The sequence below is a fragment of the Panthera tigris genome, chromosome B3 (assembly GCF_018350195.1).
Source record: "Panthera tigris isolate Pti1 chromosome B3, P.tigris_Pti1_mat1.1, whole genome shotgun sequence".
Lineage (NCBI taxonomy): Eukaryota > Metazoa > Chordata > Mammalia > Carnivora > Felidae > Panthera > Panthera tigris.
Window position 1 is genome coordinate 109,267,407 of NC_056665.1, and position 16,212 is coordinate 109,283,618.

Below are 16,212 nucleotides of genomic sequence, written 5' to 3' on the forward strand. Positions count from 1 at the left end.
CTTTTTAAACCTCGCCATCGCCATCGATGTGAATGAACACAGCTGTTTAAAAGTTATCTGAACACGTGAAACCATTAAAATCCCTTATTCTAACATAAGGACACGTCCTTAGCACTAAATCTAAAGAGAAATTTAACGAAATCAGTATGACAACTTCTTACGTTATGAGCCATCCACTGCAGGCCTACCTTTATTCTCTAACGCACTAAATACATAACTGTCACTACTATGTAATATTATCAATATAATTAAAAATTTCAGGCAAGAACTTCCAGAAGTTATTATTACAAACACGTTCACTTGAGTTAAATACAATTCCTTGAGGCAAAAGAATCGCCACAATGCTCTTGTTTGTCACAAGGCAGAGGTTCCGGCAACCCAAGGAGGACGAGAACGTTGTGATACACAGGTATGGTCAAGCTACTCCACCAAGGGTGCCCACATTTTTATCGTAAAACCACCTTTCTGGACGTCGCTCTATACTGAGGAGAAGACAGTCACTGAACCAGAACTAAAGACAGTATACACTGTTTACATGTGATTAGGAAACATGCACTTGTGACAGCTGATCTGTTTTACAACATCCGGAAATCCAGAAGAGGATTTAAACGATTTCTAAACTTGATGGTTTCAACCTTATTACTGTTGCACATTTAATCTGTATGAGCCGGGCTTTCTAGGACATAGGCACTGTTCTATGATAACTGATTTCTGAAATGAGGCAGAAGGAACATCTTAAAATGACAAAAGCAGCTTAGCAGTCCTTTGGAGAAAGGGAGTAACAAACAAAACAAGAAGTTTAAGAACTTATGTTGCCCAATTAGAATTTTAAAACATCAAGTCAAATCTGAAAGACAAGATTAAAGTCATAGAAATCTTGGGCATGTGCTATTTTCCTAATTCACAAAGATGTCATTTTTATTTATATTTCCTTTAGCAAGTATTTCTTTCAAAATCTACTAGGTATGCACACTGTTTAGATTTACACAGACTAAAATAATCCGTTTTCATTGTCGTTATTACTGCTGCTGCCGCTGCGGTTGGTTCCGCTGATAACTGTTATCATCAACTGGTATAACTGTATTTAACAAAAACTGATTGTTTCTGAAAATAATTGGATCCCTTTAGATGTTCAGTTTCTAAAAGGATTAGAGCACTGACAACTGTATGGAAGAAAAGAATCTGTCCATGAGATCAAGAACAGAGAATCAACAGAATCTGAGTACAGATCCAAGTACATACAAGGTAGTTTTGAGGAGTACATCAACATTTAGTTAGAAGGAGACAAACGGGGGAAAAATGTGTGAAAGAAAGTACTCTGTCTTCCGTTCCACTCTCTTTCACCTACTGTACGCCCATCAGATGAGAAAGTGCCACAGGGGCAGGAAAAGAGATGGGGTGAGCGCAGGGTAAGGATGCAAGGGAAAGATAGATGGAAGGCATCTGAGTTGAGTCCCGTCCGTGTACATTTATATAAAGTTCAAAATCATACAAAACTAATTAACAGTATTAACGCCAGGGCAGTGTCAGGAGAGAGGATTCAAACCCAGAAAGTCTGTGCCTTTATGACAGTGCCGCATCCAGGCGTACTTAAAATGGGAGCTCTGTATGAGACAGTGGCACTGAGTGACAGAGTAGTGGGCTTGTGGGCACACTGGCTGGGCCACGTCCTTACCACCATCCCCCTAAGAACTCTCCTTTAGCTGGTGCCTTTAGGTCTTTCCTTTGAGCTTATTTGATTCTCCAAAGAAGAAACATCCCTCTCCTGATTACAGGCATAAGGGATCTGAGCGCTGAGTGGTAAGAGGGTTGAGGATCTTCCCATTTAACGTGCTCCACTACTTTCAGAAAGGCGCCTGCTGTTGTCAGCAGTGCCTGGTGTCCATGAGCCCAGCTTCCCTCCAGTGTAGCCTCTCCAGAGAGAAAACCTTCCGTCTTTTCGCTGCCCGGTTTGGGGGGAGTGAGGTGGCATCAGGAGTTCTGACTACTGCTTACACAGACTTTCCACCAAGGCTCCTCTTCTGGCCTCTGTGCACCTTTACTTTTAGAAAGGCATCTTTCTGAAGCTTCCCGCAGTTAATGTGGTGTGAGTGGGCTACTTCCAGACTCTCCCTGCTGCTGCTTACAGCTCCGCTTTTTCTCATCTGCCAACGCAGTGACCACCAGTTCATGTGCTTGCTAGTTCCCAAGATGCTGACTCTGAGATCTCCTCTCCATTTTGCTTTGTTTTTGTGGGTTTTATTTCTTTTCACTAATCTGTCTGATCTCGGGGGGTAAAAGTAAATAAATACATGCATGCGTTCAAGTCTCCCCATTTAACTCAAAAGTTAGCAATTATTTCCTATTAAATTACTTCTTCCATTCTCCAGTAGCTTCTACTAATTCAAGTAATTCAATTTTCTTATGCAAACATGTCAATCCCTTTTAGTGGGAAAGAATCCAGCAGAACCACCAGAAAACCAAATGGCCGTTGTGCCAACCTGATAAAAGTGATACTCCCACTACAGTTCTCTTTCTCAGAATTAACACCAACCATGTTAACAGGTCTTAGTGTGAAGCAAAATAGAAAGTAAAGCACATTCTGGATCTTGAGACTGTGAATACAGAAGTTAAACGAATGTCTCAAAGTCATCACTTCACCCAATAAACAACACAAATCCTTACCAAAAAAAAAAAAAAAAAAGTCAGCATTAGAACTCAAGGTAGAGCAAAGCTGAATTTATGGCATGATGCTCTTCTCTCAATACTCAGTTCTCTGTCCCCTCTTCTATGACTTCTGTTTCTAAGGCACTAGGATGTCCTTAATTCTGTTTTTTCCAGCTATATACAGAGCAGTTCTGACATCTCCCTCGATCTCAAATTCAATCTGGTCAAAACCAATCTCATCCTCACTGACCTCCACTTCCCTCTAGAAGAGAAGTCTCTTCTCACCTTCCTCATTCTGTCTAAGCCTTTAGAATTTCCTTTAACTCTTCCTCTCCTGTATCTATCTGCTTTACGCAGCTTATCAACAGGTCATTTGATTTATGCCTTCACAATATCTCTTTGGTGCTAACGGTGATATTATATTTAATAGTGGAAATTTGGAAATAGTTTTGATGTCCCAAAATAGTCAAGCAGACAATCATATATCCCCATAATGGAACATTATGGCAGCCATTAGAATGATGCTTTTAAATTTAGTTAATTACGTGAAAGCATGTTTATATCCCAATGCTGAAGAAAAAAAATTTAGTTCAAATTATACATATAGTAACATAAGTAATTACATAATAAGATTAGGATGAAATAACTTATTTTTTTTTCCTTAGGGGGAAAAATGTTTAATACAGAGAAACAGGAAAGGAACACAAGGAGATTTTCCAGAGTGATGGCCGTGTTCTAGATCTGGAGTTACGGCTGTATGAGTACAGAGAATTATTAAATTCATTGAAGATTCACTGCCTAAGATCTGTTCTTAAAATCTGTGTTGATGTTAAGTATATCTGGATTTTTTTTTAATTTAAGGGAAAGCCTCATTTAAAAACCAGGCTAGGAGGAAACTGGCTAACATGTGAACACTGATTGCATTTAAATAATGAAACTATACATAATCTTTTTTCTTTGGTTTCAAGTTTTCTTTGATGAGCACAGGAGAAAATACAGGAGGATGGGGAGTTCTTTATATTTTCTCTCCACTTCCTCTTTCTTTGCCACCATCTGACTACGGTAGGACAATAGCCCTCTGCCATCAGCCATCCTGGGTTAAATCTGCCCGCCTTACACGCCCTGAAAGGAGCTGGCAGAAGGGTACAGACTTCCTAGGTGGGGGCTGGAGAAAGGAAACTAGTATCATGTACATTTCACCTCCCATTCAAAAACCTTATTAGCAGCTCTCTGCTTGCAGTGTCTAAGATTAAGTCTAACCTCCTTTACTTGGCTTGCCAAGACCTCCGTAATCTAGACCCATCCCCGCCTCTCCCCCTATTACTCACAAATTCCAACCATGAAACCCTCCACTCCCATCAGGCTTCTATTTCGAGACTAAACTCTGCTCAAAATAAGAGGCAGCTTTTTACCTGCTGAAGTGGTGACGGTAATGTTAAATTAATTCTCTCTAGTCTGTTAGCCCCACACAAAATCATCACAGGGAAATGGTATTTCACACACAGAGACAACTACATTACACTGTCTCCAAAACTGGAAATGTAGCAGTGGATCCAAAAGTGAAGACTGTTGATATTAAATCTTAGAATCCAAAAATAGAGGTGTAAACACTGCAACAGCCCTAGCGCAGAGCAGGCCCTCGTACTGGCGGGCGCTTGCAGTCGAGTGCGCACGCCCCACACAGAGGCCAGCCATGCAACAGCAGGGTTCTACCACGTGTTCCTGTGCATGGACTTTGGGTCCTCAATCCTAGAGAAGTACTAAAACTGCTAAATTAAGTGGTTTCTGGAAAATCCAAAGTGCACAAGTTAATAAAACAGTAACAACGTGGGGCTTTTTTGAGGACACGTATATTCTAACATCTGCTTTGAACACTCAGTTCAAAATCAGCTAATGCTAAAAGAAAAATTAAACTCTGAATTTTAAAAACACACAAAGCACTTGAGGCTTCTGAGGTATGTTTCCGGCTATTGAGTATGTGTTCTTACTTGAAATCACTAAAAATAAACAGGAAGCTGCCCACGCTATCACTGTCCCTTACTCTGGTTTGTCTCTCGGTCTCTGTGACCCTTCGTTAGTAAAACAAACCTTGAGCTAGCTGGTGAGTTATGAAAACAAAAACGCACCTGAACACATGATCACAGATTAATATCACTCTTTACCCACACACTTCATAACGAATTGAGTAAGATCAGCCACCAAGGGAGGGCAAGGCAGACAACCGTCCCTCACCCGCCTCACGGAGGCATGCTGGCCTCATGTTGGAGGGGAGGCTGGAGTGTGGGTGTAAGTGCCTCAGAAAGAAACCAAGAAAGGGCTCTCGGGACAGGAACTGCCCACCAACCCTGTTAGCTTCCGTTTTAAATGTGTATTTATAGATCATTGCCTTCTGATTATTTTACCCCTCAAATTACTCCTCCTACTTTCCAGAACAGGGCACACAACAGGCTCCCCAGTTTGTACCTGATGGACAGCACAAATACACACTCAATTTTCTAGCACCTTCTCTATTGTCTAAACTCAACAAATACTTCTAGAGAAAAGGCCAAAAGTCCCCACAAAAGGAAGAGGGCTGCATTATTCCAGAGTGTTCTACCCTATTCTCATAAAGGCCTTACCTTCTTCAGGAAAGGAAATTCCACAGTATTTCAAAGCAGCCCATTTAGTAAGTACCTAACACTATCTGCCCAGCCCCCACTCCCTGTCTGATACCTACATCTCTGAAGAGTGAAGAGACATTATATTCTCCAACATGGCTTGCTTATCCATTTTATTAAAAGATAAACTTGCTTTCCACCTCACCAAATTGTTACAACCAGTCCTATTTTTATCCTGAAACATCCCAAACATCCTCTCCTCCACGTGTCACCCCTGCCTTCCTGGCAATGCTGCTCCTTGCCCAGGACCTGCTGCTGCCCGAGGCTCTGGTCTTTCTAGTTTTCCCTTCACTGCTCAGCAAATCCCCACCTCTCTCTATTCATTCCTGAAACTGCATTTTAACTCTAGAAGTCCCTTATCTTATCCTCATTTTCCAGAGGCAACTTCCTCCACAGAAGTCACTGGATAGCGTATTTCTTCTTGTTTTCACCTACAGATCAAGTTTGGCTTTTAATATTGGTCAGAAGCCAGCTACCTCCTGGAAATGACCTGCTTGTTGTTTTCTTGCCAAATTCTTGCCTCAGGCATTACCGTCTCAGAGAATTCCACATTGAGGACACTCATTTTCTGTTTTTTCCTGCTCATAATGCATCACTGGGGTATAACCAGCTTTCTCTTTAGAGAATCAGTTAATAAGTCCCTTCCTCTCTCACTTCTGTCCTCAGTAGAGAGACAGCTGAACTACATAAACTAACAGCAAGTGCTAGAATTATCCAAGACCTACTTACATAGAAACCACAGGCAACAATTTCCCAACCTTTTTATCACATATTTTCCTCAGTAGATTTTTCCAGAAGCATTCCTTACACCTCTAATCATATTTTCATTTTCAAGGTTAAATTAAAAGGTAGGAGAAAAGAGAAACCAAAACCTGAATGCACTTCTGTGACTTATCCTGCACAATTCTGCAGCCAGTTTCAGGGGAGGGGGAAAGAAAGAGAGGGAGCGTTCTCCTTCCCGTTACAGAGAAAGGATAGTATTGGATACAGCAGCGCTAGACAAGTCACAGCTGTCAAACAATTTTAAGTATATTGAAAACTCTGAACAATCTGTAAAGCAGTCAAGCCAGAAGGATACAGCTTGTAAATGAAGCAAATAGCAATCATGAGTAGCTCAGTTGTTTCCTGAGTAAAAACCCACTCCTTTGTACATTTAAATTAAAACTAAACCATTAAAATCCCTGTCAGATTCCTTAAGAGAGAATGTCTGCTGGAGAGAAATGGTAAATTATTAATATAGTATAGACATGAATATGCAAGTGTATCAGGAAAAATCTTATTCAGGTAAACTAAGGGCTGTATACATATGCATGTATATATAATTCTAACCACACAGGCACAAGCAGATTTACAGGGTCTTCCAAAAAAAAAAAAAAAAAGACCTGGAGATGAAATTTCCCATGAAAAATTAAAATTTTAAGTCAACAGAGAAAAGATATGGAAAGCTACCTTACAGAGACTTATAAAAAAAAAAAGCTTTCAGCCTCTCAAGATTCACTGTAGCTAGCTAGAAAAACTGATTAAACCATCTAAAGAAAAAGGGGAGTCTAACCGGAGTGGTAGAGGTGGTATCACGACAAATGACAGCGACAATGACATCATAACAACCTTATAACATCACACGCTTAAAAAGCTGAAGACTCGTCTAAGTGGCAGGACTCACCTAGCAAGGGCAACAAAAAGGAGACTGTACCCATGTAAGCGCTGATTGGGGACCATCATGGAGACGGAGGGATGTTCCCATCATCTAACTCCCTTGCTCCAAATTCAAGCTAAGCAGGTAACGCAAGGATGCCTTGACTGCTGGTAGAGCTTGCCTGCTTCTAATGGTGGGACAGACAAAAGAGATATGGGGGGAGCACATGAACTCGGGAGATAGGATCATCTCAAGAACTGTACTTTGGGTGGAACAGAGGAGAGTTCTGAACTACACAGCCCTCCTCCTGAGCTCCTCTTCACCTCCCAATCATCGTTCACTCTCCCATACTGGAAGGGAGGGGGAGAGCAGAGAAAACAAGGTTGAGAAGCACTCTTAATTCAAGAATAACACAAAGGCGGGGTAGTGAAGTGGTGAGGGGAGAGAGCGGGAGAGGGAAGCTGTTTCTTAAGCAACAATGAACATTTAATCCTGAAGCCTGCTATTTGGTTTGGCCTTGTGAGGAGCAGCAAGATTCAGGGAAAGGCTATTCAAAACCCTATTACCTATTTATTTAGAAGAGCTCAAAGAAAAGGACACAGTTCAGAGGCAGGAGTCCAATCTTTGGGGTTTAGTCCTCATTCCTATAGTAAAGGATGATTCCAGGAAAGCATTAGGCACAGCAGTTAAGAGTATGGTCTCTGGAGCCAAACAGCCTGGATTCAAATCCGCCCTGCCTGTTCCCCAGGTGAGTAGCTCTGGGAAAGTTCCACAGCCTCTCTCTACTTCCTTCACATCATCTATAAAATAATATACATAATATTACTATCGATCTCACAGGGTTGTTGTGAAGACTAAATCAACTCATATATTGTAGGTGCTGCAGACAATTGTGCTGCTAACCATGGAATTTGTACAAGTGCTGGTGATCTTTTATGAGTACACACCTTTGCGAAGATGCTGTAAAGATTAAGTATACGACTACAACTGTAAATTGTGCAACTATCAGAACAACCTACCAAAACTGACACAAGACGAAACGGAAAATCTAGAGTCAGGCATGTATTTAAGAAACTGAATGCACTACCAGAAAAAACCTGCTGAAAGAGAAAACTACGGGCCCAGATGGTTTCACTGGTGAAATCATTCTAACAACTTCATTTTTCATCTTTAGTTACTGCCATGAATGGGAAGACTCTGCTCCTTTCCTATCGTGTATTTTCCAAGAGAGCAGCATCTAGCAGAGCATTGCACGTGTGGTAAAATCAAGCTTAAACCCCTGTGGAGTCAGGTATGTCTTTGAATAGTCAGTCAAAAGCTATGGATCCTCTACCACGAAAATACACAAAACAGGGGTGCCTGGGTGGCTCAGTCAGTCGAGCGTCCAACTCTTGATTTCAGCTCAGGCCATGATCCTGGGACTATGGGATGGAGCCCTGTGTCAGAGTCTGCCATGCTGAACATGGAGCCTGCTTGGGATTCCCTTTCTCCTTCTCTCTCTGCCCCCTCCCCCTCTCATGCTCCAAAATTAAATAAATAAATACACAAACAAGCAAGCAAACAAACAAACACAAAATACCCAAAATTCTGCAGTCAACATCAGAAAGTCCACTGACTCTATAAAAACAATCTACAGACACCCTAGTATGCTAAACGAATATTATTAAGTGGGCATTAACTAAAGAAGCACAGTGCAGTTGTTTAAGATTTACAGTAATTAAAGAAAGGACAAAGTGCCTGCCAGTCTCTCTACCCTCTGATAAATTACAAGTGGTAACAATATGCTCCTAACCTTGAGCGGCCAATTCTTCCGGATCTCATTCTAAAAATGTCTGTTGATAATCTTCATTATCGTAACCTTAAATTCTTTTCTAAGTAACAAGGAATCCTTCACTTTCCAATTTAATTCTCAGGTCCTGTTCCTATTCTCAAAATTTGCCAATAATTTCAGTTCCTAGATGCCCTTCCCAGACATCACTCAATTCTCTTCCATTATTTATATTTTCAGTAGCGTAGGCAGCCCATCTCCACCACCATCACCCCCACCCAGGCACCACCACATGGGTCAGATCTTATCTCCTTCCAGTCTGAAGAGTCACCTCCAAGGCAAATTCTGGCCAAGATGTATGGTTACATTCCTTATCAGATGCCAGAAGATGAAAAATGGAAATTTCACGTTTCCCCCTGGTACTTATCATTCCCAAGGCACTTTTAGATAGTTGTTATTTTATGAAAAGAAACTCTGTCTGTCCTTCAGCCAATAAAGCATGTAGTGAAATTAACAAAGCACTCCTATAAGTCTGTGTAGGCAGACTCAGAGACCTTTAATTGCAACTTCATTATTTTCTACAGAACCATATTCTTCTATTAAGAGGCAAACCAGAGCTGTGATCTCCTGTTAAATCAAAGGATATATAAAAGATACAACACACAGATAACCAAATGACAGGGTATAATTTGAGAATAGGAAAAACAAAGCTAATGGTGGCCAAGAAACAATAATTAGGACTCAAGGAAAGACTTCAAGAGAAAAGAAAAAAAAATGTTCTAAGTATTTTATCTTAAAACTATATCACCTTTGGAAAAATCACATATTCTACAATGTGAGGTATATAGAAATTTAACCACAGATTAGGAGTAGGGCAGACTTTGAAACCAATAAAAGTAAAGACATAAAGACAAAATATGAAAATAAATAACAGCAAACAACCACAGCAACAAGGTATACTGTCTGCAAGAGAAGGCCTAAGACTGTATTCTAATTGAAGGCAGTATGCCCAAGATTCCATCAGTGTACGTGCAATCACCATCTACAGGCATCATCTCAACTTCCTTATACTTTGAGCGCTCCTCAACCCCCCAGCTGCCACCTGCACCACTGCTCGAAAGCACAGTGGTTCCCTGTACCACCGGCAATTCCATCATCGTTCTTTTTTTCTCCTGTTCTCCTCCCACACCGACAATTCCCAATCTCCGTCTTCACCTTTCCACATCTAGGTCTCCCATAACCTCCAAGTTAACACACCAAAAGCCCACTGCTCGGTTTCCACGCAAAACCCACTCGCCCTCCAGCTATACCTTTCTCAAATTGTGGCATAACAAACCACCTAATTCCCAAAGCTATCCTCACCACCCCTTCCTCTTTCTCACACTGCAAACATCCACACAAATGCCAAGTGGCTTCAATATTATGTGAGTGTCAAATGCCATCCTTTCTTCTCCTTCTCTACTTTCATACCTGTGTTTGCCTTAGGGCTTTCACAGCTTCTCTAAAACACCCCTTCCCTAATTGATTCCTCTCCGCCTTCAATTTTGGTGCCCTCCAATCTATCTGGCCCACTGCCAGTGCAATACAAATCTGACCATGTCACTCAACTGCTCAAAACTTTCCAATGTTTATCCACTGTCTGTGAGGTTCTTTCAAGAACGGGCCCACACCTGCAGCTTCAACTGCCACCATTCACCTCCTCGAACTCCCCAATACACGTGCGCGCACACCCACACACACACACATACATAAAATGCTGTGACAACACTACTTGTGTTTCTCTGAATCTATCATGGGGTTGGGAAATCCCTTTGCATCATGTAATTCTCTTCTTCATTTCAACACTAGTTCAGCCACTTAGAAAACACGCATTCACCTTTTAACACCTACTGAGGCTTGACTTCCTTTGTAAAAAGCCTTCCTTAACCATCTCTACTTACCTCGGACTACTCACCCTCTGTACTCCTTTCTTGCCTTGTATATACACCTCTATTAATACACGTATGACATTTTCTTATATTTGTTCATGAGTATCCCTTCTACCTGATTTTAAGTTTGCTGACAGAGCAGGACCCAGCCTTTTTTTATTATCAAAATGTAAAAGTGTGGTTCTAAGTCATTCAGTAAACTTTAGCTGGAGTTAGCTAAAATAACGTCTTCACCAATGAGATACCATCTCACATTCGAACTATACCCAAAAGTGACGTTTTTGAAAAGGAAGATGTGCACATATAAAGAGCATAAAATACAAAGAGCTCGAGTTTGGGTTAAAAAAAAAAAATAGCAGAAGATTACTGGGAGAGCCAGAAATTCTAAAAAGTCTTTCAGATGGATGCATGGCAACAGAACCAAAGAGAAAACATTAGCATAATGTGGTAAAAATACTGACTCAAGGACAGAAGCCTGACACTCGAGATGATACAAAGCAGAATGGGCCAAAGCCTCAAGGAACTACAAGTCCTGATTCTCGTTTTTTTTCCATCAGATTTGCCCTCAGGTGAAATACATGAAAACAAACCACTTACCTAAGCTACTATTTTGGAAGCAGAATCCATTCTCAATTTCTTAGACTGTGTTGACTGAAAGAGCCAGTGGTTTTCGGAGCTGGAAGGTGGGAGCAATCATTACCGACCCCCTCCATTTATACACAGGAGAAACCAGGGCTTGCGAGGAAATTAATTATTTGCCCGAGACCTCACCATCAATCAAGTGGACGGTGACTTCCACATTCTCGGTCTCAGGCTCTCTCCACCAGCCCACACAACTCTCCCGCAGGGAAGGTACGCACTACATTGTTTTATCCTGTTTACACATCAAGAGCTGCCTGGAGGTGGTATCTAGACTTCATTTAAATGCTAAAAATGGCTTCCACAACTCACAGATTACTTTTATCGGTCACTCTTTCCTTCCCCTAACAGATTGAGAACTCTCAAAGGACAGATCCTTTCAGGTTGGATCAAAGGCTTTTGGTAATAGTGCTAACACCAGAACCTGTCACTGTAAGTCATTACTCATCCTCGTTTATAAAACCTGGCTATCACTTACTGATATTTCACTAAAAGCACCACCATTTCCTTCACTAATCCTAGTGAAAGTGGTTGCATTTTACAATAACAAGAAAGAATAGGTGGGGACAGTGACATTTGTTCAACAGGCAGGATCATCTTGGAGTTACAGAATTTGAGAACCATCGAGGCAATGGAATACGACACATCCAGCTGACAACACCTCAAGTCCACAAAAGGAATGCTGGGTTCCACCAATGATTGTAAAATCAGGTATATAATAACAGAATCATCCAAACATAGCACTATTGAACTAATGCTTGCCATATGTTCGGGACTATTCCAAGAGCTTTGTACACAGATATTGCCAATCCTCACAAAAGGCCAGAAAAAGGCAGGTGTGATACAGATGAGGGAAGTGGGCAGTGGCAGCACCAGAATTTCTATATAGAAGGGGCCTCCGAGGTGGCAAAATGGAAGGGAGTAGAGGGCAACAAGTGGGGACTGGGTTCCAACCCTTCTTATGGAGTGGTAAGCGGCCAGCTTGCTAGACTGTATTGCAAGACTGTATCTGAGGAGGTGAGGACTTTACGTGCAGAGCACTTTACTTAGGCAGAGTATTCATGGAGCAGCGGAGGTAGGACTATGGTCACCCTTCGCCTGATCCCATGTGCCTCTTAGCACCACACAAAAACTGAGGCCCCAGAGGAAGGGCTCCATCCAAGGTGCTGAAGCAAGTAAGTGCAGCCAGAGCTGGCACTTGAGCCCAGGTCTGTGTGGCTCCAAAGTCTCTTCTCTTTCAGACTCTCCCACACTAACTCCTTCTCTGTAAATGCCCCAGACTGCCTAAGAACCATGTAAAATTAATGGTTACAACTTCACAAATCATGAGATCTGAAAAATAAACTACGCCCCTGAGAACCCTAAACCACCATCTGGAAAGTTGATTTTCTAATGCCCTAGAACAGTATGCGTGCTACAGATTTAACATCTCCTAAGGTAGGCCTCCAGTATATTTTAAAATGCACATTCATACACAACTCAACTGACGGGAGACTTTTAATAACAATTTTTGGGAGGGGGTTGGGGGAGGGCAGGGGAGAAGGGAAAATAGTCTCCGTTAAGAGACCAAAGCTCATTTAGAACCAAGTTGGTTTCACAGGAATAAAAGAATTTTTTGATTATGCCAAATACTGGGTTTAAAAACTAAATATAACCCAATGACATTCAATATCTTAATTTGAGATAATTTGAGAGCCTGAAACACTCGCATTTAAGAGGGAATTCATTCACTCGTTCAACGAACTCCTGATAGACCTGCACTAGGAGGTATTCTGGAGGCCACAGAGATGTGCAGGACATAGTTCCTGCCTAGAAGTGCTTATAGTCTAATTAGAAAAATCAAATAAAGGTGTGAAAAATTAAAGGGCAGCAAGTGAACAAATTCCAAAAGGATGAATTGCCAAGAGATGAAGGAAATGAAGGTAGGGGACAACTCTGAGCTTTTCAGGAAACAGCAGTAGCACCTTAAGCCGAGTCTTGAAAGGAAGGGGAGAATCAGAGATGGGGCCCAAGAAACACATGAAGGTCCAGAAACAGGGGGAAAGAAAGGCTATTTAAAAAAAACAAACCAGTAAACATACAAAGGTTCTCACACAAAGGTAAACTGACAGGTACATAAGGATATTCATAGGATAGTGGTTAAATGAATTATGGTTCACCCACACAATGAAGTATTACACACCTGTAAGACTGAATGAGACAGCTTTATGTGCACTGATATACAGTCTATATTGCTAAGTGAAAAACGCAAGGCACAGATAAGTGTGTATAGTATGCCACGACTTGTGTATTTATATCTATATGCTTATATGCGCTTACATATTAATGGACAATCCATGGAATGAGATATAGAAGGAAGTTATAAACGGTGGATACCTCTGTTGGCTGAGGAGATGGGTAGGTTAAAACCAAGGGGTAGGTTAAAACCAATGGGTAGGTTAAAACCAAAACCTGCAGAAAGCAGATGGCCTAGAGAAAACCTTAGGTGTCAGGTTAAGAGGTTCAGATAGCATGCCAACTCGAGAGCAGGACTTCTCAACAACAGTACTGTTGGCATTTAGGGCCAGATAATTCTTTGTTAGGGGGCTGTCCTGTGCATCATGAGATGTTTAGCTGCAATTCGACCTCTCTCCAGTAGATGCTGGTAGCATGCCCCTCCCCACCCCTGGGTGTGACTGCCAAATCGTCTCTAGACATTGCCAAAGTGCCCTGGGAAGCAAAACCACCCCTAGTTGAGAACCACTGCTCAAGAGCTACAATGTTAATAGTTAACCTACGAGACATTCTACTAGTATATTCTCGTAAATTAACAACAAAGGCAACATAAACTCAAACACATATCTGAGGGATACACTGGACATTGTTTTGAAATGATCTTCATACATCAGTCATGGTTTCTCAAGTTATGATAATTCACATCCCTTCCCAAATCTGAACTATTCATTCATTTTTAACTATATCTACTTCATCATGGAGGTCTCTTTTCTGTATTTGTTGAATACAAATGATAAAAGTTGAACTGAAAAGCTAGACAGTTTTCAGCAGTACAGAGAGAATGGGCAAGGTTCTCCAAGGGGATTCCCAGTGGTTGCGCTGACCCTTCTGGATTTCTGCAGCATAATTTCACCAATTAGTGGAAGAGCCCCACCTCCCCAAAAGAGCACGTACTCTCTAGATCCAACATCTTCTGGGATGCCAAGGAAGGCAAGCTTCCCATAGAAATCCAACAGAAAACCATATTTTGGCTCAGCTTTAAAAAACAAACAAACAAAAAAAACGAATATAATTACTGACCCAAAAAGAACATAATTACTTCTATTATGCTAATAATGTTTCTTCTCTTAACTCCTACTGACCACACAAAGTGCAAGACACTGTTCAAAAATAATGAAAGACATCACCCCAGATTTCAAGACTATAATGGGAATGATTAGTTTATAAAGCCAGGAGAGGCTTTAACTAGATTCTACAAATCACAATTTTATTGAGGTTAAAGCCATTTCTAAATTACCACAGTGAACAGGGAGGGGAGAAAAAAAAAATCAAGACATCCAACAGGCTTGAATATTTTTCAAACACAGATCTAAAACTTGTGTTGATTCTCCTGTGTCTTTTCTTTTCCCAACGCCAGAAATCCAAGAACACCCTGGCAATCCTGGCTTCATACTCTGAAGTCGCTGGTTCCTCCAGTACTGTTGTAGGTGAAAAGTTGTGGATTTCATTCTCATGAAATCATACTCTTCAAATTCTAGTATTGTTCCGACTACTTTAGCTTAGCTCTCAGAAGGTTGGTTCTCATTTGTGGAGGTGACCTCCAGTGACCTGACTCTGCAATAATTACACCTGTACGTCGCTATGGAAGGTGCTTAAAAGTGTCCGCGGCGAAACAAAGAAACTCACCATTCTAACTACTTCAGGGTAAGTCTGCTCTGTCAAACAGCCTCTGCTTATTGTAATGTAGTCCACCAGTTCATTAAGAGTGGAGCGCTTGTATTCTTTCATTTTAAGATCAGATAGCGTGTCCATGAAGTCAAAAATGACACAGCACTGCTGAAGTTTCTTTAGGAACAGTTCAGGCTGCTCTGAGGACGGAACGTCTAAGAAAAAAAAAGGAAATGGTGTAAGTCTGTCATCAATTTCTAGGTAACAGGAATTCTCTGTGAAAGTTACTTCAAAGGCAAGCTCAAAAAAATAAGAATTCACATGACAACAGTGTTCTTTTTAACAATTACACATGGGCGGGAGGGGATACCATAGCCACTACTTAGGAGACCTTGTCTTTGAAAGCTACGTGGTACCAACACAATAGACAGCATTTGCTATTCCAAATATCTATTCCAACCAAAGATAGACCAAAATCCCAAGAGCCATTAGAAAGTTGAAGCAAATTTTAACCAAGAACATCCCATGTCAAAACCCCTGAGCCAAAAGCACTGAAAAAGGTCAAACTTCCCATTATAAGGTAAAGCCACAAGTTTTCACTTGGTTTAAATTAGTTTTACTAAAAAAATTTCAAAGCAGAAATGTCAGTAAATTCATTTTAATTTCACGCTGACATCCTTGGTATTTAAAGCAACTGTTGTATGTGTGTTTATATTTTTTGTTTTGTTTTGGCTTGACATCTATGAAGTTTCTTTGTCAAAGAAACTTGGAAAACCAACAAAATGAAGTAATATCAATTCTCTCAAAAAGAACACACCAGTGATGGGACAATAAGAGCAAACTATACTTCAATCTATGCTCTCTCTTATGACCCATCTTATTCCCTTAACAGTGCGAGAAAACCACTAACATCTTCATTAGTATGTTCTCGGAATAAACATCTGTTCTTTTCCCACAAACAGCAGGTCAGACATTTGGTTTGATGTCATTTCTAAAAAAATATATAAAAATTTCAAGTTAAAATTCCTCAGTGAGAATGAAAACCTGATTTACAGC

The 16,212-nt window shown here is 40.9% G+C and overlaps 1 protein-coding gene across 3 annotated transcripts in view; it reads right to left on the reverse strand.

The window, feature by feature from the left end:
• The window catches only part of PPP2R5E (protein phosphatase 2 regulatory subunit B'epsilon), a 149,058-nt gene that overhangs the window by 50,777 nt on the left and 82,069 nt on the right, over positions 1-16,212 (reverse strand). For all 3 annotated transcript variants that reach the window (XM_042989856.1, XM_042989858.1, XM_042989855.1), the window contains exon 3: positions 15,175-15,371. In XM_042989856.1, the coding sequence (XP_042845790.1) occupies positions 15,175-15,371 (197 nt within the window). The remainder of the gene's footprint in view (positions 1-15,174; positions 15,372-16,212) is intronic.